The 24,771-nt window shown below is 45.8% G+C and overlaps 1 protein-coding gene across 1 annotated transcript in view; it reads right to left on the reverse strand.

Moving 5' to 3' along the window:
* Positions 1–5,135: 5,135 nt before the first annotated feature.
* LOC124777968 (translation initiation factor IF-2-like) overlaps positions 5,136–24,771 on the reverse strand; it is a 32,773-nt gene continuing 13,137 nt past the window's right edge. The window contains exons 3-5 of the mRNA XM_047253530.1: positions 23,850–23,968; positions 12,123–12,301; positions 5,136–5,540 (exon numbers count right to left, since the gene is read on the reverse strand). Of these exons, the coding sequence (XP_047109486.1) occupies positions 5,136–5,540; positions 12,123–12,301; positions 23,850–23,968 (703 nt within the window). The remainder of the gene's footprint in view (positions 5,541–12,122; positions 12,302–23,849; positions 23,969–24,771) is intronic.

A 24,771-nucleotide genomic window follows, 5' to 3' on the forward strand; every position in this document is an offset into this window, starting at 1 on the left:
ACCAGACTAGGAAATTTCATCGTAATCACATGAACAGATAGTCAAACACTCACTAGGTTTTCACACTTTTATCTGAGACGAATTTTTCCGGAAAGAAAAAAATTAGCTCTAATATCGCGGTTCCAAACATGGTTTTCGGAAGTTTCTCTTCTTTGTAGACCCCTTTCAGGAACTGGAAATCCCCTGTTAAATATTCCCGAATATGACCACTGACGTCCCACTACCGGCTCGCCTCGCATTTGGCTCAAAAGATGCTCTAATAGGGGCATGGTCTCAAACATTTCGCTGTGCCCTTCGAGGGAGAGAATGATTGTTCCTTACAAAAACCTTAATCGACCCATTTCTATTTTCCCAGACACAGCTTCACTCTCTGCATTCCCGAAGTCTTACTTCCCTGCATACATGCTTTAGCAACAGACGCTTCTGACACGTTCTACACCAAGTTTATTACTATCGATTTTTTACACCCAGCATAGTGGGCGGATCACTAACCCCTTTTGGATATTCCCGAAGTTAATTTTACATCTGACAGTTTCGGCTCGTTAAGAACGACGTATTGGATTATATTTTCTAGGAATTCCTTGATCTAATGACAAACCTGGTCCGATGTTCCGTAAGTACATATTTTGTCACTGTGTTCCTATGAAAGACAAACACACACACACACACAGACACACACACACACACACACACACACACACACACACACACACACACACACACACACACACGTATATGCAAATGGCAGGCTCAAGGAAGTACACAAATACACTCCTGGAAATTGAAATAAGAACACCGTGAATTCATTGTCCCAGGAAGGGGAAACTTTATTGACACATTCCTGGGGTCAGGTACATCACATGATCACACTGACAGAACCACAGGCACATAGACACAGGCAACAGAGCATGCACAATGTCGGCACTAGTACAGTGTATATCCACCTTTCGCAGCAATGCAGGCTGCTATTCTCCCATGGAGACGATCGTACAGATGCTGGATGTAGTCCTGTGGAACGGCTTGCCATGCCATTTCCACCTGGCGCCTCAGTTGGACCAACGTTCGTGCTGTACGTGCAGACCGCGTGAGACGACGCTTCATCCAGTCCCAAACATGCTCAATGGGGGACAGATCCGGAGATCTTGCTGGCCAGGGTAGTTGACTTACACTTTCTAGAGCACGTTGGGTGGCACGGGATACATGCGGACGTGCATTGTCCTGTTGGAACAGCAAGTTCCCTTGCCGGTCTAGGAGTGGTAGAACGATGGGTTCGATGACGGTTTGGATGTACCGTGCACTATTCACTGTCCCCTCGACGATCACCAGTGGTGTACGGCCAGTGTAGGAGATCGCTCCCCACACCATGATGCCGGGTGTTGGCCCTGTGTGCCTCGGTCGTATGCAGTCCTGATTGTGGCGCTCACCTGACGGCGCCAAACACGCATACGACCATCACTGGCACCAAGGCAGAAGCGACTCTCATCGCTGAAGACGACACGTCTCCATTCGTCCCTCCATTCACGCCTGTCGCGACACCACTGGAGGCGGGCTGCACAATGTTGGGGCGTGAGCAGAAGACGGCCTAACGGTGTGCGGGACCGTAGCCCAGCTTCATGGAGACGGTTGCGAATGGTCCTCGCCGATACCCCAGGAGCAACAGTGTCCCTAATTTGCTGGGAAGTGGCGGTGCGGTCCCCTACGGCACTGCGTAGGATCCTACGGTCTTGGCGTGCATCCGTGCGTCGCTGCGGTCCGGTCCCAGGTCGACGGGCACGTGCACCTTCCGCCGACCACTGGCGACAACATCGATGTACTGTGGAGACCTCACGCCCCACGTGTTGAGCAATTCGGCGGTACGTCCACCCGGCCTCCCGCATGCCCACTATACGCCCTCGCTCAAAGTCCGGCAACTGCACATACGGTTCACGTCCACGCTGTCGCGGCATGCTACCAGTGTTAAAGACTGCGATGGAACTCCGTATGCCACGGCAAACTGGCTGACACTGACGGCGGCGGTGCACAAATGCTGCGCAGCTAGCGCCATTGGACGGCCAACACCGCGGTTCCTGGTGTGTCCGCTGTGCCGTGCGTGTGATCATTGCTTGTACAGCCCTCTCGCAGTGTCCGGACCAAGTATGGTGGGTCTGACACACCGGTGTCAATGTGTTCTTTTTTCCATTTCCAGGAGTGTACATTTTTCTATATTTTCGAAAAAGGTTTCCATGCCATAACATACTGTCTACTGGTTGCCAAAAGTCAGTCACAGTATGTTACAAACAAGCTAGATGTTCGAAAAATTCTTACTACAATAATCCAGATTCTATTCTTTTTTTTCCACATCTTTCCCATATCCTTACAGAGATAACACTGGTAAAAACAAATCTTATAAATACTTGCTGAGATATGGACAGTTTTGTTTGTGTTGACAACGGTACCGTGTGGTGTACACCTTTCGACTTTTTTACGGTTTCTCTTATTAGTTGTGTTTGTCACTGTACTTAGTTCTCTGACTCTCGGAGTGCCGACAGACATAGCACATTCAACCTTCTCCTTCATTAGCCATTCTCTACAGATTATATTCATGTTGTGTTGGCATTAGAAGAGGATTAGTGATTCTGTGGATAATGGTGTTCTGCTATGACCTCCTATAACTTAGGCAACGGAATTAACTGCCAGGCACTTGTCATTATCATGTACGTTGGACGACATTCTAAACATCTCATTCCACCTAAAAAAATGAAAAAAAAACTGTTCAGTTGCTTACTTACACGGACAAGAAATCGTTCTAGATCTCACACAGTTTGCACACCGGTTACGCAAAAGCGAATGAAAGACGATCCTGAAATAAGTGTACGAAGAATTAGAGATGTTAAAGCTATAAACTACTTCCCTGCAATGCCTGTTCTACACGAGCAGTTACTCTAACAACATTACTTACAGCTCTTAGGGCACAAAACCACGGTTGCACGGTTGTCAGATGATTCTAAGTTGCCAGAGGATTCTAAACCGGAGCGCAGCAGATCCGCAGTTCAGAGCTTGCATCTGATCCATGGATGAAGCGGAATTTACACAGAATGTGGCGTTATACTGCCTGACAACACAGAAGTGAAGCACGCAGAAGACACGGTCGGATGTGAGTGTAACTTCGTACCGTACACAACATCAGTGGGTATGGAAATAATTAGAGCTCCAGTACTCTGTGACAAGTACAACGGCATTAGTGTTGTTCGTGTTCAGTGTTGTTACCACCAATACAGTGTGCGTGAACCGCTACAGATCTGGAAACATCACTGTAAAGGACACACAGACGTCACGTGAACGCGTGGGACAGTCATCGGCACGTGACACAGCTTGAAAGCGGTATCATCGTGGGTCTCCCTTTGCCTGGCTAATCGAATCGTCCCGTATCCACATACGTGGGGCACCCTCATGTCGCACACCGTGGGAACGTGAGGCCTTGTACTCGTCGTCAAAGCCTGCGGTCGACCACATCTGACCACAGCAAGGGAGGATCGCCATACCTTGTTCCAAGTTACAGTCGCTCTTTACTAAAACTGCGGTTCGATGTTTTGGCACGATACATAGATGGCGTACTAAACCGTGGGGTTACCGGTAGTACTGGCAGCATTGGTAGCGAAAAAAACGTGAGAGAGGAAGTGATTGTTTGCTTTGCACGTAATTGCAACCGCGCATCGCTCAGTGTTACTCCATTGTGTATTTTATATCCTTACAAAATGTAAATTGCATTTTATAAGCAAAAAACAAAGTTAGCTGCTCGCACAACCTCTGTGATTTTATGTACGCAAAACAGTACTTTTGCGAAAGTACAGTTTACGTGCACAAACACAAAAATTGCATGTAATTATTGTTTTATTTTCTTCAATATCATGTTCTTCACATTTTCAAAAAGACAAGAGTTTCCTTTTATAACTGACAACTGCTGAAGTTGTTTAGCAACAACAGAAACATCTTCGTATAAGCTCGACGAAATATTGAAGTAATATTTGATATGTTTTAGTTTTAGATTTTTTAAATTATACATTTCTTCCAGGAAATTGCGTTCTATCGCTATATGATAAATCTTTGTTTTTGTATTTTTTCTACAACATCGCTCTGTTTGATGTTACAAATAAACAGTTTTCAAGTAGAATCTGAGTTAAACAATGACAATTTCAATTTCGCTGTGAATATTTTATATTTCTAGCGAATAGACTGGAGAATAACTACGTAGAACAAAAATGTTCCGTAGGTTACGTGTCCCTTTATATATCCGTATTCAGTTTAACTGCTTCCGGTCTCTAGGTGAAGCTAGTAAGACACCGATAGCCTATACAAACAGAGCAATCGAATTGGGGTAACGACCAATAGGTGTGCAACACACGTAAAGTACAGATTACGCGATTCCGTTAACTGACCAAAGCTACTAGGAAAACTACCGTAGCCTCCGCTTACGTCGGATAGTCTACGGTAATTTGGCTACTCTACACCAGGCACATTGTAGCCCTTTTGAAATCTGCACCTGACATCCGAGAACAAGCTACGGAATCCCTGCGGCATTGTGTGTCGTCCGGCGCCAACGGCCAGAGACTAGCAGCGTCCAGCCTGGCGAGTTACAGTAGTCCCATGAGGACACAGACAGCTACAGCTGTGTCTGGAGTGGTGCCACGGCGGCGACACCCGAACGGCTGACGAATGCCGCTGCGTCGTCATCGGTGATGAATCACGTTTCTCAATTACCCCAGGTGATCGTCATCAGCAGGTATGGTGGCGACCTGTGGATGTAAAGCTCGACCAATGGATCGTGATAAAAGGTGTAGAACAGTTTAAGCGGCCAAGGTTCACAATTAACTACAGAGCCACAGAAGAAGAAGAGATAATCTTCGACATCGAGTGTTTACGAGAGGCAAGTGAACCCTCAAGCGCGCTACTACACATTCGGCTTTATTATTTTACGACGTGCCAGCTGTGTGTGTGTGTGTGTGTGTGTGTGTGTGTGTGTGTGTGTGTGTGTGTTGTGAGAGTGGGGTACTATCGCCTTCATCAGTCAGCGAGAGCGTGGGAAGCTTCCCCGCCGTCTAACGGTTGCTCCGAAATCCTACACGGCGCGAAAATGCAGAGAGCTGAACGCGTTTCCGTCACGGCGCGCCGTCTGCCGGGGCCGGGGACAAAAGTGGACGCCGGCGGCGCTTCTTGCCGGCCGAGAGCGCTCTTCTTGCCGTACAAGGCTGGCCGGGCCGCGACGTGAGCGCAGCCGGCGCGGTTCTCACCTCACCTGGCGCGACACTTGCTGCAGCGGCGGGCCGCGCGCTCCCGGACGCCTCCCGTTTTGGCGGAGAGAACGCCTGCCTGCCGGGCTGGTACTCGCACGCGACGTGCGGCGTCGGTGTCGTTTGTAACACCTTCAAACGGCCCCGCGACACCGCCGCACGCCCGTCTTCTGGGAAGTGGCATCTGGGGAACAGCGAGTAATTACCTTCTGCCTCTGACACTGTTGCTATCCGAGGCAATGGATACTGGGCAAGAAATGCTCGACGCCTGCTCTAAGAGAAAGCTTTTAGCCGCATCTCGGCACTGAGCTTACGCCTATACTTTACTAATTGCCGAGAGAGAAACAGCGGTGGTTGAAGCACACAGGGGGATATATCGCGATTTAAGACGCTACGGCTCTGAGATAAATCTCAACAAAACAGCAGGGTAACAACAGTCCAATCAGGATGTCGACACTGAGCACTAGACGGTCTCTCAGGAGAGGAAGCTGTTTGTCTGCTTGTTGTATTTTTGGTAACCAGTCTCGTGACTGATACGATGCGGTCCGCCTCGACTTCCTCTCCTTTCTCAACCTTTTCGTCTCACAGTGGTACTCGCATCCCACGTTCTTAGTATTTGTTGAATGTTCTCCAGTCCCTGTCTTGCCCTGTAGTTATTACCACTTACTGCTGCATTTTGTACCACGGAAGTTATAGACGTCCTGTGGTCTTGGCCCTTCTTCTCGTCAGTGTTCCCGCGTATTCCTTTTCGTGCCGATTCTGTTGAGAAACTTTACATTTCTTATCAGTCCGTCTGAGTTACAACATCCTTCTCTAGCACCACAGCTCAACTGCTTCGATCCTCTTCTTCTCCGGTTTTCCCACAGCATATGATTCACTTCCATACAATATTGTGCCGCACACGTTCATTCCCTCACCACGGATACGCGATAACGCATCTTGCGGCGTCTTAAATTATTCCGAGGCTCTTATATGTGACTTACATAATGGAGTTTGTGCTTTTCTATATATGAAGGACGTTTAGTAAGTAATGCAACATGTTTTTTTTTGTGAAAGCAGGTCGGTTTTATTCAGCATTCCAATGCAGCATATTATTCCCCATTCCTTTGGTTAAGAAGCTCTACTTTCCCACATAATCTGCGTCAAGTGCGACACCCTTACGCGACCTCACCAGTCCCTGTATGCCCGCACGGTCGACGTCAGAGCCCAGGCCTTAGTAGCCTGCCCACCATCCACGTCCTGCTTCCAGCGGAGTGCGTCTTTCATTGGGCCAGACAGATGGAAGTCGGAAGCTGCGAGATCCAGGCTGTAGGGTGGACGAGGGAGAACAGTCCAATCAAGTTTCGTGAGCTTCTCTCTGGTGGGCAGACTTGTGTGAGGCCTTGCGTTGTCATGGAGAAGACGTTCGTTTGCATTTTTTCCTGAGGGCAACACAATATACTTCAGAGTTAGCCATTGCTACGGTCGCAGGTTCGAATCCTGCCTCGTGCATGGATGTGTGTGATGTCCTTAGGTTAGTTAGGTTTAAGTAGTTCTAAGTTCTATGGGACTGATGACCTCAGATGTTAAGTCCCATAGTGCTCAGAGCCATTTGAACCATTTTGAACTTACGTGACTCTTTTAGATGTGGAGACTGACTATTATACGAATGTTAATACTGCCAAGATTACTGATTTTCCACATTGCACTTCTGTGTTTCGTGGTGGTCGTGTTGATTTTGCGTTGACTGACATTGAAGTTCAAGCTGGTCAAGCGTGGCTTACTGTTAACATTGTTCGTTTTCACTCTGCGTTACGTTCATTGGCTACTAGTTCGGAGAATTTTGCTCCCCGTGATTTTGCCGCATATCGAACTTTCTGATACTAGTAAATTTCTTTTGACTAGGATTACCCTCTTTGTCTGTGCTTTTCATGTCCCCTTTGCGTTTTACGCCATACGTTACTCTTCTTCCGAGGCAGCAGAATTATTTAACAATTCCGGTCCTAATTTCATCGCTGATCTCATGTCCGATATTTGATTACTTACGTCTCCCTCCAGTTAGAATAACATTCTCGATTGGTAGTTCTTTCTTATCTTGCTTCCATCACCTTTAATTATGCCAACTACCTCTTTCATATCTCACATTACATTACGAGAGTAAAGAATGTCAACAAATACTCATCCGAATAAAAGGTTCGTTTTAGGATAACTGATGTGAAGCCATCGTACAACTGTTATTCAAGCAATATTGAATATCATCAGTATTGCTTAAGTTCGTTTTACCTTTGTTCAAGTAGTTCTCTAATCTTAACACATGTCTACTCATAAGAGTATTGCATGAGAAATTGTACTTCCTTAATACCTTAATTCCTTTTTTTTGTTAATGCACGAGCACGAAATCAGGACCTATTACGGTAGTTTTCTTACAACGCTGAAGAAAGCAGCCGAATGGGACTATTTAGGTAGACTTTTCAGAAATTTATTTCGTTCCTTTCAGTTATTCTGTCGATGAAACTACCATTCTACTGAACTCATTGCTGGTACTCTAAAGAAATGAACATATTTGATTTTGAAAGTTCCTGGCAGATTAAAACTGTGTGTCCGACCGAGACTCGAACTCGGGAACTTTGCCTTTTGCGGGCAAGTGCTCTACCAACTGAGCTACCGAAGCACGACTCACGTCCGGTCTCACAGCTTTACTTCTGCCAGTATCTCGTCTCCTACCTTCCAAACTTTATAGAAGCTCTCCTGCGAACCTTGCAGAACTAGCACTCCTGAAAGAAAGGATATTGCGGAGACATGGCTTAGCCACAATCTCATTCTGGAAACATCCCCCAGGCTGTGGCTAAGCCATGTCTCCGCAATATCCTTTCTTTCAGGAGTGCTAGTTCTGCAAGTTTCGCAGGAGAGCTTCTATAAAGTTTGGAAGGTAGGAGACGAGATACTGGCAGAAGTAAAGCTGTGAGACCGGGCGTGAGTCGTGCTTCGGTAGCTCAGTTGGTAGAGCACTTGCCCGCGAAAGGCAAAGGTCCCGAGTTCGAGTCTCGGTCGGGCACACAGTTTTAATCTGCCAGGAAGTTTCATATCAGTGCACACTCCGCTGCAGAGTGAAAATCTCATTCTGGATATTTGATTTTCTTTTCTGTTATGGATCGTTCCGGAAGTCTGAGGCAGTGTTCGTTGTAATAACACGTTTCTTAAGCTTTAAATAATAATTTAATTGTTAAATTAAGGACACAGGCTAGAAATACAATATCAGTCATCTCGCCTTACATCCTCGTGTGTCTCTCAGAAACTGGAGAATATGCTACAAAGCATGTTCTTAGCAACGGAAAAGAATATTTACTGCTGCAGTTCCATGTGTTTACTTATTTTTGCGCATCAGTTTTTCAACCTTTGTATGGAAATTAATTGTGCATCTTTTCCCAAGCAAGTTGTAGATAGATGAAACTGGCAGGCCATAGTGAAAGGTTATTTGCGCGAACTTATGGGTCAATTGATAGATACTAAGGCAACAAAACCACAGGAAAATAATAAATCAATATGAAATGTTCCTTTCCAGCTGTATGAATATACTTGAATAAATGAGCTACGTACAAGAATTTTCAAGTTCGCGTCCTTACACTGACAGCTTGTGGTATGTTTGAACTTGAAGAGCGACTTCTATGGCAAGTAAGATGTCAGGCGCAGCGGTACAGAACGGTTTTGTTCTCGTCCGTTTGCCACACAGCCAAGGTGATCGTTACTGGCAGAGAAGCGGTTTCACAGACAATTGCTCTTTAGCTTGTTTTATTCGCACCAGAATTTGGTTCGGATCGTCTACATTTACCGCAGGTTGTACACGTAGGAATGCCGCGCGCTTGTCAATGCAAACAAAAGAAAAAGAGGTACGCGGAAAGTCTCGCAAACGTTCTGTTCCCATAAATATAAGGTAGCCACACGTGAGTCTGCAATTACGTTTTCGAATATCTGACGCGGTTGGGAGACCGCAGTAACCGACATTATAACAGTAATTTTCTTTGTGTGTACTAAGTCGAATAGTGGTCTCGATGTCGACGCGGTCTGGTGTTGCAACCAGAGCGCTTAGCGTTACTCTTGCGAAAATCACACTTACCACTTGTCATTTTCAGACTCCTGAGAGATACCTATAAACAGATTCTGTTAAATAACGTTTTCTCTTCCTTTATCAGCCATGCGGTTAAAGGCGCTTAAGTCTGGAACCGCGTGACCGCTACGGTCGCAGGTTCGAATCCTGCCTCGGGCATGGATGTGTGTGATATCCTTAGGTTAGTTAGGTTTAATTAGTTCTAAGTTCTAGGCGACTGATCACCTCAGAAGTTAAGTCGCATAGTGCTCAGAGCCATTTGAGCCATTTCCTTTATCATTGTACGAATTCACAGTTCTTATGTACAGTGTCCTATTAAACTACAGGCCAGTCACCGAGAAATTCGACAGATGTAATGAAAATTGTTTCGGTAGTATATGGTCAGAAACAAAAAGCGATGGAATGTTACTGGTTGCTTTAAAGCTAAGTCAGTGAATATGTTTCCAGGCTTTCCACTGTCGATAAGTAATGGTTTTGCACTAAAATTACTGACGGGCGTATGACCAAAATATGATTTTATGACTCGACTCAGTAGCCGGGAGGATTTAGCTACGTTGTTCACCAAAAATATTTCCGGACCCGTTTAAGGTACCGTAATTCTGTATTCAGCCAGAAGAATAAGAATTTTTTGCACTCACTGACGTGTCATTCTTGTTTGGCACCGTCTGTCAGGCCACCTTTGTGCGTACAAAACTGTTCCCTTGGCATTCTTTCTGCATTCTCCGTAAGAAAGTAACACGTCTATTTTCTGTGATTCTGAAAGACATTCATTTTTGAAACTACCCAGCATTTGGTGCAAGTGAATGAAAACGACAGAATGAAAGCTAAATTTCTTTGGCACCCCTTTTATACCGGTATCACAGCGGTGCAGCACTCTGTTTCCTCCTTATTCGGCGTGACGTATTTATTATTGAGTAAGACATTAATCAGTTTCTAAGTCAAAACAGATAACTCTCAAGTTCTAAATATTGCATTTACTTTGAAACTACTAACTGGGTTTTGAAGATTGAAACACTGTTGAATTTGTCTCTTTCTGAAATTCGCTACCAAGGCCTTAAATTATTAAAATTCCAATTCAAAAAGCAAAGTCGATACCGATATCTCTGTAATTAGTATAGCTATGAAAAGAGAATGTATCTTATTTTGCGACGACTTTTCCACAGTTCATTTGAATTCAGGAAATATCCGAGCTAAACAGCTTAACTGGATTACTTGGTATGAAGGATGATTCCGTGATGATGTTACAAACTTTCGGGGATGATGGACAAGGGAAAATGCATCAATTTGAGTTAAAGGATCCCGGACCGGAAACGACTCGAAAATTATAAGAGAAAACCGTTCTGATACATCTGAGAGTGGAATACATGTACCGGTACTTTTGTTGCTAATATTGCAGGGTAGGCAACTTTCAAAGTAGATAGTACTGACCAAAAAGCAAGAAAAAAATGTCCAGTAAACATGGACCCTAAAATGCACACCTTACGAGCTGTGAGCACTTGTTCATCTCCGATACTGAGACATATCTACTGAAAGCTCTTAGATTTCCATACTTTTGGAGGAGGTAGGAAAACAGGAAATAACAGTAAATATGGGCTTTTAAATGCATACTTATGAGCTATGACCACTTGTTCATCTTCACTACTGTGAAACACATTTCTTCTCCTGAACACGTGCCCACTGCTCTTAAGGTAAGAATGTTAGAGCCCTTATTTACTGGACAACGTTTTGTTGTTTTGGTCCATACTACTACCTCTCAAAATATGCAGACAAAAGAGCTCGCAGTAGGGAAGTTTGTTTCACAATATCGAAGGTGAGTAAGTGCTCGTATCTCTTAAGGCATGGAGTTTTATTTGACATTTTTCTTAGTTTTGTCCTGTTCTACAACTGTAGCAGCAGCAGTAGTAGTGTATTTATTCCATTGTCAGAGGAATATATGTTTAAGAAAAAGACGTTGACTTCCAACTTTCGTCTCGATAGTTTCAGGACCAGGGTTCTCACCTCAGATCGATACATTTACCCTTCCTCATCAGTCCGGAAAGTTTATAACATCGTCAAGGGATCACCAGGCATACTAATAAACGAAAACAACCATTTGCGGAAAAAAGAATGCGTGAAAGAAAGGCTGTTCACAAAATATAGTTCATTCAGATGTTACCAGCATGAAGATGTATCTAGCTTACAGCTGTTCAATGGTTGGTAAATATACTAGAGTTTAACCTTCCGTTGACAACGAGGTTTTAGAGACGTAGCAAAAGTTCTCGTTAGGAAAGGATGGGGAAGGAAATGGACCTTGCCCTTTTCATTGGACCTTTCCCGGCATTTGCCTTAAGAGATTTAGGGAAATCACGGAAAATCTAAATCTGGATGGACGGGGACATGAACCGTCGTTCTCCAGAATGCGAATCGTTTGTGCTAGCTTAACCACTGTGCCATCTCGTTCGGTATCTATTCCCCGACAAGCACGTACCATCGTTTAGGTTATTTTCAACTTGATACGGACACACGTTGCCAACATTTGCCCTATACCGTTAACAAGCACTGCACTTAAATTTAGCCTACGTAACGCTGTAGTGTAGTTACAGTGCTCTTATGTTATGAGTTGCGTGCCTCATATTTCAGCGTTTAACTCGTATCTATGAAAATGCAGAACCACAACCTGCGAATTGTGGAAGAACAATATACGAATTAACTAGGCACGAGAACCGTCGCACCACACACTTACTGCGCCAGCTACCCGCGAACAGCCCCACTCAGCCTCGGCGCAGCAGCACCTGCGGCAGTGTGCTGTGGGGAGGTAACGGAGCACGGGCAGGCTCGTGGTCCAGTGGGCGGCCAGCGTGCGCTATGTGCAGGGGCAGGGGCGCGGGTAGGCAGCCCGCGCAGCGCGAGGGCGTGGCGGTGCCTGCCGCTGACTCAGGCCGCTTGCGAAAGACCGCCTCGCGCGGCGCATCTAGCCAACACAGTCTAGCCCGTGCGCGCCTGCAGGTGAGCTGCCTCCACGTGCCAGTGAATTACTGCTCGTCCGATTAGAACGCAGTCACTTTTGGCATTCCCGCCTGTACAGTGCAACTACTCAGCTGAATCCTAGATAAGAGACCCACAACCGTCACAGTAGGTGACAAACAATCTGCAGTATTCATCCCGGAAGCTGGAGAATCAGGAGGAGCCGTATTGTACGCTATCGATTTATCTGGCCCAACTGTCTGAACAAAGTTTTAGAGTTGTACACAGATGACATTGTACGGAAGAGTCTCGATAATTCGGGGTGAAGGCAACAGGAGCCACTGCGAACAATCGAAGACTGTCGAAGTTTATGTGAGAAAAAGAAATAGAGCGATGTTGAAAAGAGTACAGACATCAAGTTATCAACTATATTTCAACAAGTATGTCAAATGAAACAGCTTTCAGCTGTCTGGTTTCCAAACTTATTTTACTTAGCAACCAGTTTCGGCAATTTACTATGCCATCTTCAGGCCCCAGACCGACATTTAGGGAGATTCCACCTCGGTTATCGTCAAAATAGGGGCCAGCAATACTGGTATTCGTAGATTTCTGCTTGCTATAGCGATCACTTCAATCTTCATCTGCCGACAGATCCGAACCGCGGAGCCGCTGCTACTCAGTCTGGTATCTCCTGAGCTGACGTCACGTGGCTGATTGCACTCTAATGGTCGGTTTACCTGTCTCAGAAAATTGAAGATCTAATCATTTACCTACCTGCTGATGGCGCGTACGCGTACGAAGTTACATAAAGATCATGTGTTAGGTGCTTAATTTTCTTTGTGAGGCAGTCCACGCTGCCTTAAATCGGATAAAGATTCTGAGAAAGCTAAGTAAACAACCTAAATCTGTGTGAAGGGTACGTATGGACAATGGAGAAAATTGCAATGAAATGATTGGAAGACTTTGCAATGGGGCGGTACGGGGCACAAACCAGACGGATCGATTGAGTAAGGAATGGAGATCTCGCGCGCCGGTGAGAAAAAATTCTCAATAAAGAATGTAATGAACCGAAAAAAACAGAATGTTTGTTGTATGTTACTACACGACTGTAATGCAAAGGCTGGAGGAAGCAGATTACTCCAGATACGTGTATATAAACGCAGATTCCTGGTGACGCAGGCAAAAGTTTTGTTAAAATGAAGGATGTAGAACTACTTTACTTCCGCCACTCCTGTCCTACTTTGAAATCTTCAAGGAAGTTCTCCTGAAAATTTTGCGTGTCTAGTACTCCTCGAAGAGGTCTGATACACAGTTTTGATTTCACAGAAAATTTCAAATCAGCGCACATCCCATCGACGGCTAGGAGATTCATTCTAGAAGCAATCCCTTAGCCTGTGGCTAAGCCATTCTACTGCAATATCCTTTCTTCCATGAGTGCTGGTCCTGCAGATTATGTAGTCGAATTTCTGTGAAGTGAGGAAGGCAGAAGAGATGTGAAGCTCTGAGGGGAGGATCGTGAGTCGTGTTCCGGATAGCTCAGCCAGTAGACGATTTGCCTGCGAATGGCGAATGTTTCGGGTGCGAATCCCGGAAGTCGAGTCCAGTTATTTGTAGTTTACATTGGGTATATATATTTCTCACGTTACAATACTGCCTTATGATCAGTACTTACGACGGTATCTCGTTAACTGTATAAATTGACAAATATGTTCACATTTCTCGTAGAACTTGTTACTAATTCCAGTCTTCTTAGACTATTATTTTTTCGATGCTGTCATCAACTAACAAATGTAATCTAAGACCGCTTTCATTCGTGTGTGTTACAGCAGAGCGATAATCTCCCGCAAAATCTCAGTAGTCCTTACTTTACAGCTTTGGTGGTGCAGCTGGAGTACGAGATAAGGGAATGCAACCGTGAGACGCCGCAGAGAGAGAAGCGTCGGTCAGGGAGCAGCGACCACCAAATGTCGCGGACGCAAACCACCAGAGAAGTGCGATCGCTTTCCGTACCGACACTTCTTCGCCCCGATCAACTAGGCGAAAGCGTGACAAACTCGTTAATATCTCCGAGACGAACTGACAATGAGCTATAATGCCTGCCGACTTTCTTCAGTCGCGAAGATGAGTGAAACGGCCCCCCTTTGTGCCGAGTCAGGCCCGGCTCCGGCGGACACGGGTCGGCTAACGCGATTGAGGGGGGCGAAGTTGGCGCCATCATCAATCATACAGCCCCGTCCGAGGCTCGTGCGCAAAAACTAGCCACTTCCCCGTGGCTGCTTCGAAAGGCAGCATAAACAGGCAAACTCTGCCTTCATCCTCACCAGCTCATAAGAATGGTCCTATGGAAAATGATTGCGTGACAAGTTCGGACAATCTAAGAAGAGTTTAGCTCTACAGGAAGAAAACTGACTCTGCTGATACTAGTACTTAACATAGATGCAAGGAAAAGGCAGGCTATCCCCGAACGTTCAGTCGATGTCGAGGACGACAGAAACGGAAAGGTGCCTGACTGCACGACAATGAGGAAGAAACTCAGCTGTGGCCTTGTTAAAAGAAACATCCAAGTATCGTTTCATGTGGTTTAGTGGCGTAGTCCCTAAGACACTGGTCCTGCGTTTGAACGGAACGAGGTACAAATACTATACCGGAAAAACAGAATTTGGGTTTTCTGCAGTTTTCCTACATCGCTCAAGCGGAATACCGTTGTGGTTCCTCTGAAAATTTGGCGGCCCAATTATTTATCCATTCTTGTCCAGTTCTAGCTAGTGTTGCATCCGTAATGCCCTTCTCTTAAAGTGGTTGAGTTATCAAAGAATGGGCAAACCAGAATAACTGGAAAGGAATTTGAAAGCCTCTCTTCTCCAGTGCGAACTCTTCGCATCAAACACAGCGACACGATGTGTAGTAGCTTCAGAGAGGTTGCTGGATGAACGGAAATGGTAATATTTCACGGGTGAAAATAGAGGGCGTTTCAAACTCATTGCATCAGATGTCCAGGGGTGATAGATTACGCCATGGGGAACGTCAACTGTTAGAGGTGAAATGTTCGCTGACGCCGTGACCAATGGGGCAGGATGGCATTGAATGTTGCAGGGAGTCCATTGCTTGTTGCCGGCCGCTGTGACCGAGCGGTTCTAGGCGCTTCAGTCTGGAACCGCGCGACCGCTACGGTCGCAGGTTCGAATCCTGCCTCGGGCATGGATGTGTGTGATGTCCTTAGATTAGTTAGATTTAAGTAGTTCTAAGTTCTAGGGGACTGATGACCTCTGAAGTTAAGTCCCATAGTGCTCATAGCCATTTGAACCATTTCAGATTAACAAAGATAAGTGGCCATTTCATTAGTATGGGCCTAAATCTGTTTCATCAGCCATGGTGCCGTGGAAAAGACTGACGAAATGAAAAGTTCTTTGGTGGCGTTCCACAGAAACAGATTTTCCTAAGTCTATTCACGTCCTGCTTTATCAGTTGTTTTCATTGCTATAGCAAAACGGCTTTCTGAATTCGTTGTACTAATCTGTTATCGCTTTGAAAAAAAACTGTAAAATCTAGGTAACTTTTTGACAAAGAAGAGCTTTTTTTGGCGTTGTGAAAAGAAACAACAAAAGTACGTAACGTGATTTCATCAAGAACAGTTCGTTACTGTTCATACTTCACTGAAATCATGTAAAGCAAGTAGCTTTTCGCGATAAAGGTTCGGTACCTCACTTCGGTTTCCAGTTTCTAATTGAAGGTTTCTCGAACGAAACAGGAAGGTATTTTTTTGTGAATGGCCATATGATGCAATTCTTTCGTTAACCATAAATTTTCTTTCTGAACTAGTTATTTAGTGCTACACTTGTTGGCTAACTGCATAAGAGTTATTATGGAATGACCATTACAATACAGACAGTGCACAACAAATAATTCGTGTAAGTTGTGTAAAACAAACAAGTGGAACAATGTAAATCAAACATGCAGTTCAATCACTTTAAGATGCGTTAGTGTCTTCGGAAAAGGAAATGGCTTGAGGATGCTACGCTAAACAAATGAGTAAAAAAATTCACCCAAAACTGGCTTAAGTATTCCACAGAGATACAAGTAAATGTGTCAGACCCTCTTGAGAACTTCTGTTTTATCCTACAATGCACATCAATATAGTTTCCCTCTTTATGCGGAAATGTTGAAATAATTTTTCATGGTTTTGCTCGAGTACTTATCGACAAATAAGAAGAAACTGAGTATTTACAGTTGTAAAAACGTTTCAGTTGTCCACCGTCTGGCTGATACCTTAAACTTTGCTACCTTCCAGAGGCTTTCTTCGAGTAATGCGAAACGCCTCCGGGAGGACAGAATTGCGTCTGGTACCAGCCCCCAGGTGCAGAGCTGCTCCACTTTCATTATACAGCGCTTCCTAAATGCAGCACTCCGTAAATACTGTTCATTAGTCAAGCATTGACAGCAGGAAGCATTAACATACGGAGTGGGGTTGATCGCAGAGTTGGCTTCGCAGTGCTCAGAAAATAATATGCCCGTCGGTCCTTCCTGCCATGATTAATAGCGACTCGTACAGGGAACTGTTTGGTAGATCAGCTGTAGAGATACGTACTCATGAATAACTCCGGATATTATCCTGCACTTACCATTGGCAATGTAAAATCAACAGTAATGTGGAGTGGAGAGAATGTTGGGCCTCTTATGCCGCGGGCACTGGGCAAAAATTGTTTCAGCTATTATGTTCTCATTCCTGGCTACTGCGACTTCCTGTTGTGTACTCAGCTATATTAACGATTACTTTTCGTTGTCAAATCAAACGGTGTTTCGAAGATGTCGGTACCTAGAAAATGTTATGACCTGGAAGTAGAAACTCCTCGAAATGCAGCTATGATGCAGCAGAGTTTGACCAGAAAATGGCACGTATTCACTATCAATAAAGACGTATAAATCCGTAACTCCGCTAGTTAACGACACGAGTATTTTGGAACTGTACCATGCAGCAAACGTGTACAGTCACCAATTGCTCTTTAAAAAATGTAACGGGTAAAAAGGTGGCCTTCCGCCCGCTACTATTACAACGTTCAACCTTTTTCCGTATGTTTTGGCAGCGTCAGTGAGGAGTTTATTTATATTCTCCTTGAAGTATGATGAACAGTTATTGGTAGGTTTTTGGACGAACTGTTTTGACGAAGTTACGCTCTGGTCATCTCAAGGAAGTTCGACAAATTTCAGGATGGGATTTCAGCAGGCCGCTACATCAAACGCTACAGAATTTCTTCCGACCGAGACTGTAGACAGAATCATTATCATCCAGAAAGGGATTGGTTCCATGTGAGAAGAATGCTGCTGTATAAAATGTCTCCTTAAACGCCTGCCGTAATTTCATCATCGACAAATCTGACGCAGCTGAGGCAAAATTCAGAAAAATCAAATACAGAGCATTACATCTTGTGCAATTGTTGGGACAACACACACGGATAGACATCTTTTGCTAGACATTTCCCAAGACCACACACGCTCACCTGAATACCATATTACATAAGTCTGCATCTAGACCCATGGCGCCCAACCTACAGTACGATGTGTGGCGAAGGTTACGTAGCTTTATCAGAAGAATTTTCCTTCATTTCTATTTCATTAATGACAAATATTAAGCAAGATGAATTGTCGGTGCATCCGCCCCTCCCTCAAACCCCCACCTCCCTCTACGCCTGGCCGGCCGCTGTGGCCGAGCGGTTCTAGGTGCTTCTGTCCGGAACCACGTTGCTACTACGGTCGCCGGTTCGAATCCTGCCTCGGGCATGGATTGTGTGATGTCCTTAGGTTAGTTAGGTTTAAGTAGTTCTAAGTCTAGGGGACTGATGACCTCAGATGTTAAGTCCCATAGTGCTTAGAGCCATCTGAACCCTGTACGCCTAAATCTCTCTAATTTCACCATAGTGATCATTACGTGACATGTTTGTTGCAGGAGGTCACGTGTTTTGAGTGTAAGGCTCCACGCGACGCAGAATTGTTTGCTTGTAGCATCAACCGCTGTAATTTGTTAAGCAAGATTATCAACACTGGCTAAGCCTCCTACTCCGAAATACGCTGCCAAGATCATAACAATTGCGCCAGGTGGCGAAGTCAGTCCTGATGGAGTCACTATACGATTTCCCTTGTAGCCAAAGGCTTAGAAAAGTTAGGAATTTCCGTACGTAACGGATGACTAATCGGTACTGCGTGCGTGCAGCAGAGCCACATGTCCGGAGTGAATCTTCCACTCGTGCCGAAAGGGAGGGATAGTGTTAAAAATTGCATGAAATCAGCCGGAGGAATCACTGCTGAGTTCCAAACAGTTTTCAGCTTTCCAGCTAGCGCAGTGACGATATACCATGCGCACTTCGATGGACGGGTTTGCGTTTCGCAAGTGCACGGAGGACCTGCCATCATGTGTTGAGCCAGCCGTCAAATACCAGAGGTGGTCGTGTTACAATATGGAGGTGTTTTCCCCTGTTAGGTAGCGGTCGCGTTGTGGTACTTAAAGTGAATGCAAATTACGGAAGAATGCGGACACATTTTACATTTTGTCTCCTGCGCACAGTAGAGGAACAGTTCGGAGACGAGACTTTATGAGCATGAGAATGCACCGTTTCACAAAGCAGCACCTGTGAGACGATGATCCGCGTGCAGTAGCACTAGCCTGCCCAGACTCTCGATGTCAATCCACTGGACTACCTCCGGAATGAGTTAGAAGGTCTACTTCGCTTCAGATCCCAACGTCCAACGTAACTACATTCGCTCGGTTCGAGTCTTGAGCGAGAATCGGATGCCATTCCTTCACAAAAGCACCCCATTCAAAGTGTCACCAGCGGAGTTGAGGCCACCGTAAAGGCAAAGGGTTGACACACCCCATATTAATGTCCACTAATAGATATCCGAATATTTTTGACCAGATAGAGCAGGTCTGGCGACGAAGCTACGGACGCAGCCGGGAACGAAGCGCAGGGGCGGCGCCGGGTGTTGGGGGGGGGGGGGGGGGGGGGAGGGATATAGCGTGCCCGCTGCTCTCGCAGGCTCACAGGCGAGCCGTCCGCAGTTTTGCGGCGCGCAGGTAATTTGCAGAGAGCCGTAATAAGCGACCGAGCCTTGTCCGCTTGCAGATACAAGGCGACAGCCGCGGGCGACCAAGGTCGGCAAGACTGCCAGTCGGGAATGCGTGTGCGTGTGCGTGTGCCGGTAGGTGCGCACCTCGAGTGCGTGCCCAGCGCTGCGTCTTACGGACCTAGCCACCCACGTACGGCCGCCGAGCGCACACGCAGTCCGCTGGCAGTGTGGCCAGAGTGAACCAGACCACAGCTGTTTTTGTGCCGAAGGCTGTTTTCGGCCTTCTTGCATCCTGAGCAGGTTTCACTTTCGACCCGAGACTAGGCTGCTAATTGCTACAGCTCTCCTAACCTTCCGTGATGTCCAGGATGGACATTTCTTTCTTATGTTCCACGACAGATGAGAAAATACACGAGTTCTCACTGGACAAACCCTGTTAGAAGCGAGAGTGTGTATGAAAAGCACGGGCGTTCAGAGTATCAATAGGGAAGTGAAAATGACATCAGTCGTTCGCAATCTTGAGTCATTGTTACAGCGCTTTTCTGACTGGCTAAGGCCTTCTTGCAATAGTTAGACAGCAGTGCTGTCGTTCTTGAGGCGATTTAAGGATCCCTTCTTTTTAGTGGCCTGAACATATTTCTCTCTTTCGCTCTTACACTCATAAAAGAATTTACCTAAAAGGGTATAGCCACCTAGAATAACTCCGGAAGTATGGTAGTAGCTGAAAAGTTGGTGGGACAAATGTTGCGGGGGACAGCGGGGGCCATAATATGACGTTGGTTTTTTGTTGCTGGGTGGGGTCGCTTCACTTTTTTTAAGTGGGATGCTATGGTTTGGTTCTTAATTTCTGATAGCGGCTATCGAGACGAATCCAATTATGTCTAACAATGCAGTACTGCAATTTTCTTATCATGGATTGAGTGGTATTCCGTATCGCATCGGCACTTATCGAAGCACATCCTCTGATAATTCTCTCTCTTCATGAGTAGTTGGAACGTCTTTATAAACAATGTCTTTTACGAATCACCACAAGAAAAAATCCGGAGGCGTCAAGTCTGGTGAACGAGCGAACCACGACATATCTCCTCCGCGTCCAGTCCAACGATTGGGGCCGGCCGGAGTGGCCGAACGGTTCTAGGCGCTACAGTCTTGAGCCGCGTGACCGCTACGGTCGCCGGTTCGAATCCTGCCTCGGGCATGGATGTGTGTGATGTCCTTAGGTTAGTTAGGTTTAAGTAGTTCTAAGTTCTAGGGGACTGATCACCTCAGAAGTTAAGCCCCATAGTGCTCAGAGCCATTTGAACCAACGATTGGGGAATTGTCTCTGCAACTTATTTCTAGCCAACAGCGAAAAATGTGCCGGACACCCATCGTGTTTGATACCACATTCTGTTCCTTGTTCCTAAAGGTGTTTCTTCCAATAACAATTAAGTCACAGAAACGCAAAGTCTGTGAGGAAAATTAGAGATGAGAGTATTTAACAATCTATCCAACAAGATAATGCTCTCTTTTAATTTTAGCAAACAAAACCACAGCTGCTCAAATTCTTTGCAAGATGGTGCACCCGTCTGTATGTGCTTAAACATATGAAACGACTGATTGGAGGTCTGCTCTCTGGTTCTGCCGCGGATTACAGCTGTAGTGACGGATGCAGTAATGCTCCTTTTTGGGAGTCTCGTGGTTGGGAACACTGTCCCTCGCCGTCGCTGTAAGTATGGATGTGTGGGGCCAGACTTGATGCAAATTACAGCTCGCGGCTTTCGAAATTTAGCACTCGAATCTCCCAGTGACGAAGCTGGCTGATGCTGCACGTAATTTTCTGCCGAAATGCTAAGCAGTACCTACCGCGCCAACCACAAATACGTAGTATCACGTTATAAATCACTTTCGAAACTTGTACTTGCCCTGTCACACAGTATGCTTGCCGTGGATAGTGAGATTAGACTTCTGTAAATGGAGCAATGATTAATCGTGGCACATTCTGGAAATGGAGGTCTCACGTGATTGAACCAATTTACTTCTATGGCTATCAACGACGAATGGCGAGGCAAAAGGTTAAAGGACGCGTAGGACTGGGTTACGAGTAGGCCCTTCATTTACCGTCTTGGTTCACTGGCTACGGAAATATGGTGTTATTACTTACTTTTCACCTGTAATTTTACTTCGGTCAAGGCAAATTAATACTCAACTACCTGTACAAAAACACTGTAAGGTTTTTGACCTCATTTACATTGAAGAATACACTTCTTTTACGTGCATTATCTGTATTGTTGCTGACAGTAACACACGATACGACTTCTCTAGATCTGTAATTCAGTAGCTGTAACATTAAACTTTCATTCCTCGTACGCCTCACTTGTTCCGAATATTCCTATTTCAACTTTTTATCATGTCAATAAGCCCAGTTCTACAAAGCCACCGTCTGTCAGTGGAGCTTTCTTACCTTTAACTCAGGAATCAATTTCAGATGTTTGTATTCGTTCTTTCTGCTTTTTAGTGACTGTCTAAATCTCATTTCCATGTGTCAATATCGACATGGTTATGGTTTTGTAGATAACAGTAATGGACGCAGCAACCAGCTTTACTGATTACGAGAACACACAAAACTCATTTAGAGATCCTTCAAATCGTGACAAGGAATTTCCTATCAAGAAATACATCTAGAAATAGAACATGATGGTGTCTTTATGGAAACGAAAGAGAAAGTACGTGGCTCAAAGAAACTTCACAGATAGGTGCAGTTTTATGTAGCCTTTCCTAACGTCGTTATTGTTTCGAGTCTGTCTGTACCGTCCTCCGCTTTTCGTATCTTGGGTCGGTCTTACAGTCGCCGCGTAACTACATTATACGCAGTACCCTCTGTCAACTCTAGGCACATCGCGGGGCTGCAGCCGTATTGTACGTGCTCTGACTCCTGTAACCTGACCGCAGTTTTTGTTCCGGTACAGAGGGTGCAACCATTAGCGGCTGTTCAAAACCATTCGACGAAATTCGAAAGAGATCCGAAGCAGCAAAATTCGCTTACCCTTTTTCAGCTATCCAGTGTCGTGGTCAAGACGGGTAGGGGGAATGCAACTTCAACTTGTGCGTGGATAAAACGGCAGGGGGCTCCTGTAAGCCCCCCTCCCCCAAGTTCTGCAACAGCCTCTGTGTCACCCACATACCTCTGTTGAGCTAGAACAGCAGCGAAGCTCAATGTGTGTCAAAGTTACTGACAGATACGTTGGTAAAATGCTCAACAAAGATGCCTAGGTGGCACTGAGGGTTTTGCCGAACTAGAGGGTCTCAGAGGGATGTTTTGCCGTTTTATTCACCCACACGTTAATGTTGCACCACCCCATGATCACGCCACAGGACGGCACGAAACAGGAGAACTGAAAAGCATAAACGCCCTATGCTGCTTGGGATCACGTTCAGATTTCGTCGAATGGTTCTGAACGGCCTCTGGTGGTTCCGCCCTGTACACCAGAACAAAAACTGCTGTCGCTCTTCACTCCGAAGGTAGCGTTCTCGCTTCCCGCGCCCGGGTTCCCGGGTTCGATTCCCGGCGGGGTCAGGGATTTTCTCTGCCTCGTGATGACTGGGTGTTGTGTGCTGTCCTTAGGTTAGTTAGGTTTAAGTAGTTCTAAGTTCTAGGGGACTGATGACCACAGATGTTGAGTCCCATACTGCTCAGAGCCATTCACTCCGAAGGGATCGAATGACGCTCAGTGGGGTTGCAGCCCCACGATATTCCTAGAGTAGGGTGAAACGTCCGGGGGTGCCAGCAGAGTGAAGTGTTGTCAAGGACGTGTTGCTGTTGCTCAGCGCACTGCGAAGTTTCCTTTTAGAGCGAGAAATGTGTGGGAATCAACGTCCCAAGGGATGGGGCTGGTTTCATGAACGGTGTTTATGCCCCCCCCCCCCCCCCCCCTTCAGGCCTTTTCGTGTCGAACCTGAGTGGCAATACGTCGCAAATATTATCCTCGGACGCCTATAAGAAAACCGTGGGATTTCAGTGCTTCTTTTCGTGGTTCTTACCTCTATCGCAGACATAAAAAAAGGGATGAAATGTGGGTAAGAGAGTATGTGGCGACCTTCCCATCGTGTGACACATCACGACGGCGTTGGGTAGAATTTTGATGAAATTTTGTGCGAATGTGACGTCGTTAACCCAGCTCACACCTCACGTGTCGATATCACGCTGTCGCGAGCGCAGCGCGGTGCGGACACCGTCCGTTGGCACGAGGTTGTGGCTACTTTTGTGACAGATTTCAAGATTAAGCCTCCAAATGCGATACGATTAAGCTGTTTTGAAAAACGTTATCCTTTAATTTTTTAGTGCAGTGTAGATTCCTAGAGACGTGGGAATGAACCAGTCTACAGATTTTATCAAGCAAGAGATAGAAATTACTAAAAGAAAGCAATCACGAAAATAAAGACCATAAATCAAGAACTTTGATTTTTTAAACATGCGTGTGAATCGAAACCTGAAAACTTTAGTTGTACATCATCACCGAGAGACGGTGACTCGGGGTCGGGCCGCAGCGACACGAGCGCGCGCCCGCAGGAGTCACGGCTACAAGCGGCGCCCGCCGGCAGCCCAGCCTGTCCCTGATCCACTTCTGCCCTGGCACTAACATGCGCCCGCGTGTGTACCGCCTGCGGTAATTGAAGCTGAATATCACGTTTCCTCGAGTGTACACCTCCGGCGTAATTACTTGCGGTGTTTGGAAACTCTATTTTTCTAGCCGCAACAGCCGCGAGTAGGCTGGTGGAAAATCGGCGTGTGGAGTAATATCTGCATTCAGTACGCATACCTCAAAATTAAATTACTTCGGTGTAAAAATTTGGCACAAGTAATTGCTCTCAGAAACGGAGTTCGTGCTCACTGGAGGCCGCAATGAACATACTCTACTGGATAGTATGAAATGTTTCTGCTGAAATATTGACGTAGATATATCATCACAGGCGCACACAGGATATTCGTTATCCCGTAGGCTGCTAAATTGGTAAATTAAAACTAAAAGCTTAAGTGGACCAATACGTACATCGAGCAAGGTAAAACTCACGTACTGTGTTCGCCAGGACTGAAATAGCGCGGTATCATTGTGGTTAAGTTGCTACACTTCCGAAGGAACTGACTTTCACTCTCTGTTCGGTCGTCCATTATTCGGATTTATATGGTTTCCGTAAATCGCTTAATGTGGTGGGGATGACGGTCTCACCGTACGAGCAACACGTGGCGACAATAGCGTACATCCCGAGCCCGTGATATGAATGACGTGAGGTCGGTGTCGGCGTCGGCGGGTCCTTAAGCGCCAATCATCCTCCCAACTGGCCACCCCAATCCGTGGGCCTACGGCGTGTGCCTAGTCATCGCAGTTTGCGAACTCGCTGATTTTGACGACATGTTTACTCTGTAAAATATATCACCTC

This window comes from Schistocerca piceifrons, chromosome 2, assembly GCF_021461385.2.
Source record: "Schistocerca piceifrons isolate TAMUIC-IGC-003096 chromosome 2, iqSchPice1.1, whole genome shotgun sequence".
Classification (NCBI taxonomy): Eukaryota; Metazoa; Arthropoda; class Insecta; order Orthoptera; family Acrididae; genus Schistocerca; species Schistocerca piceifrons.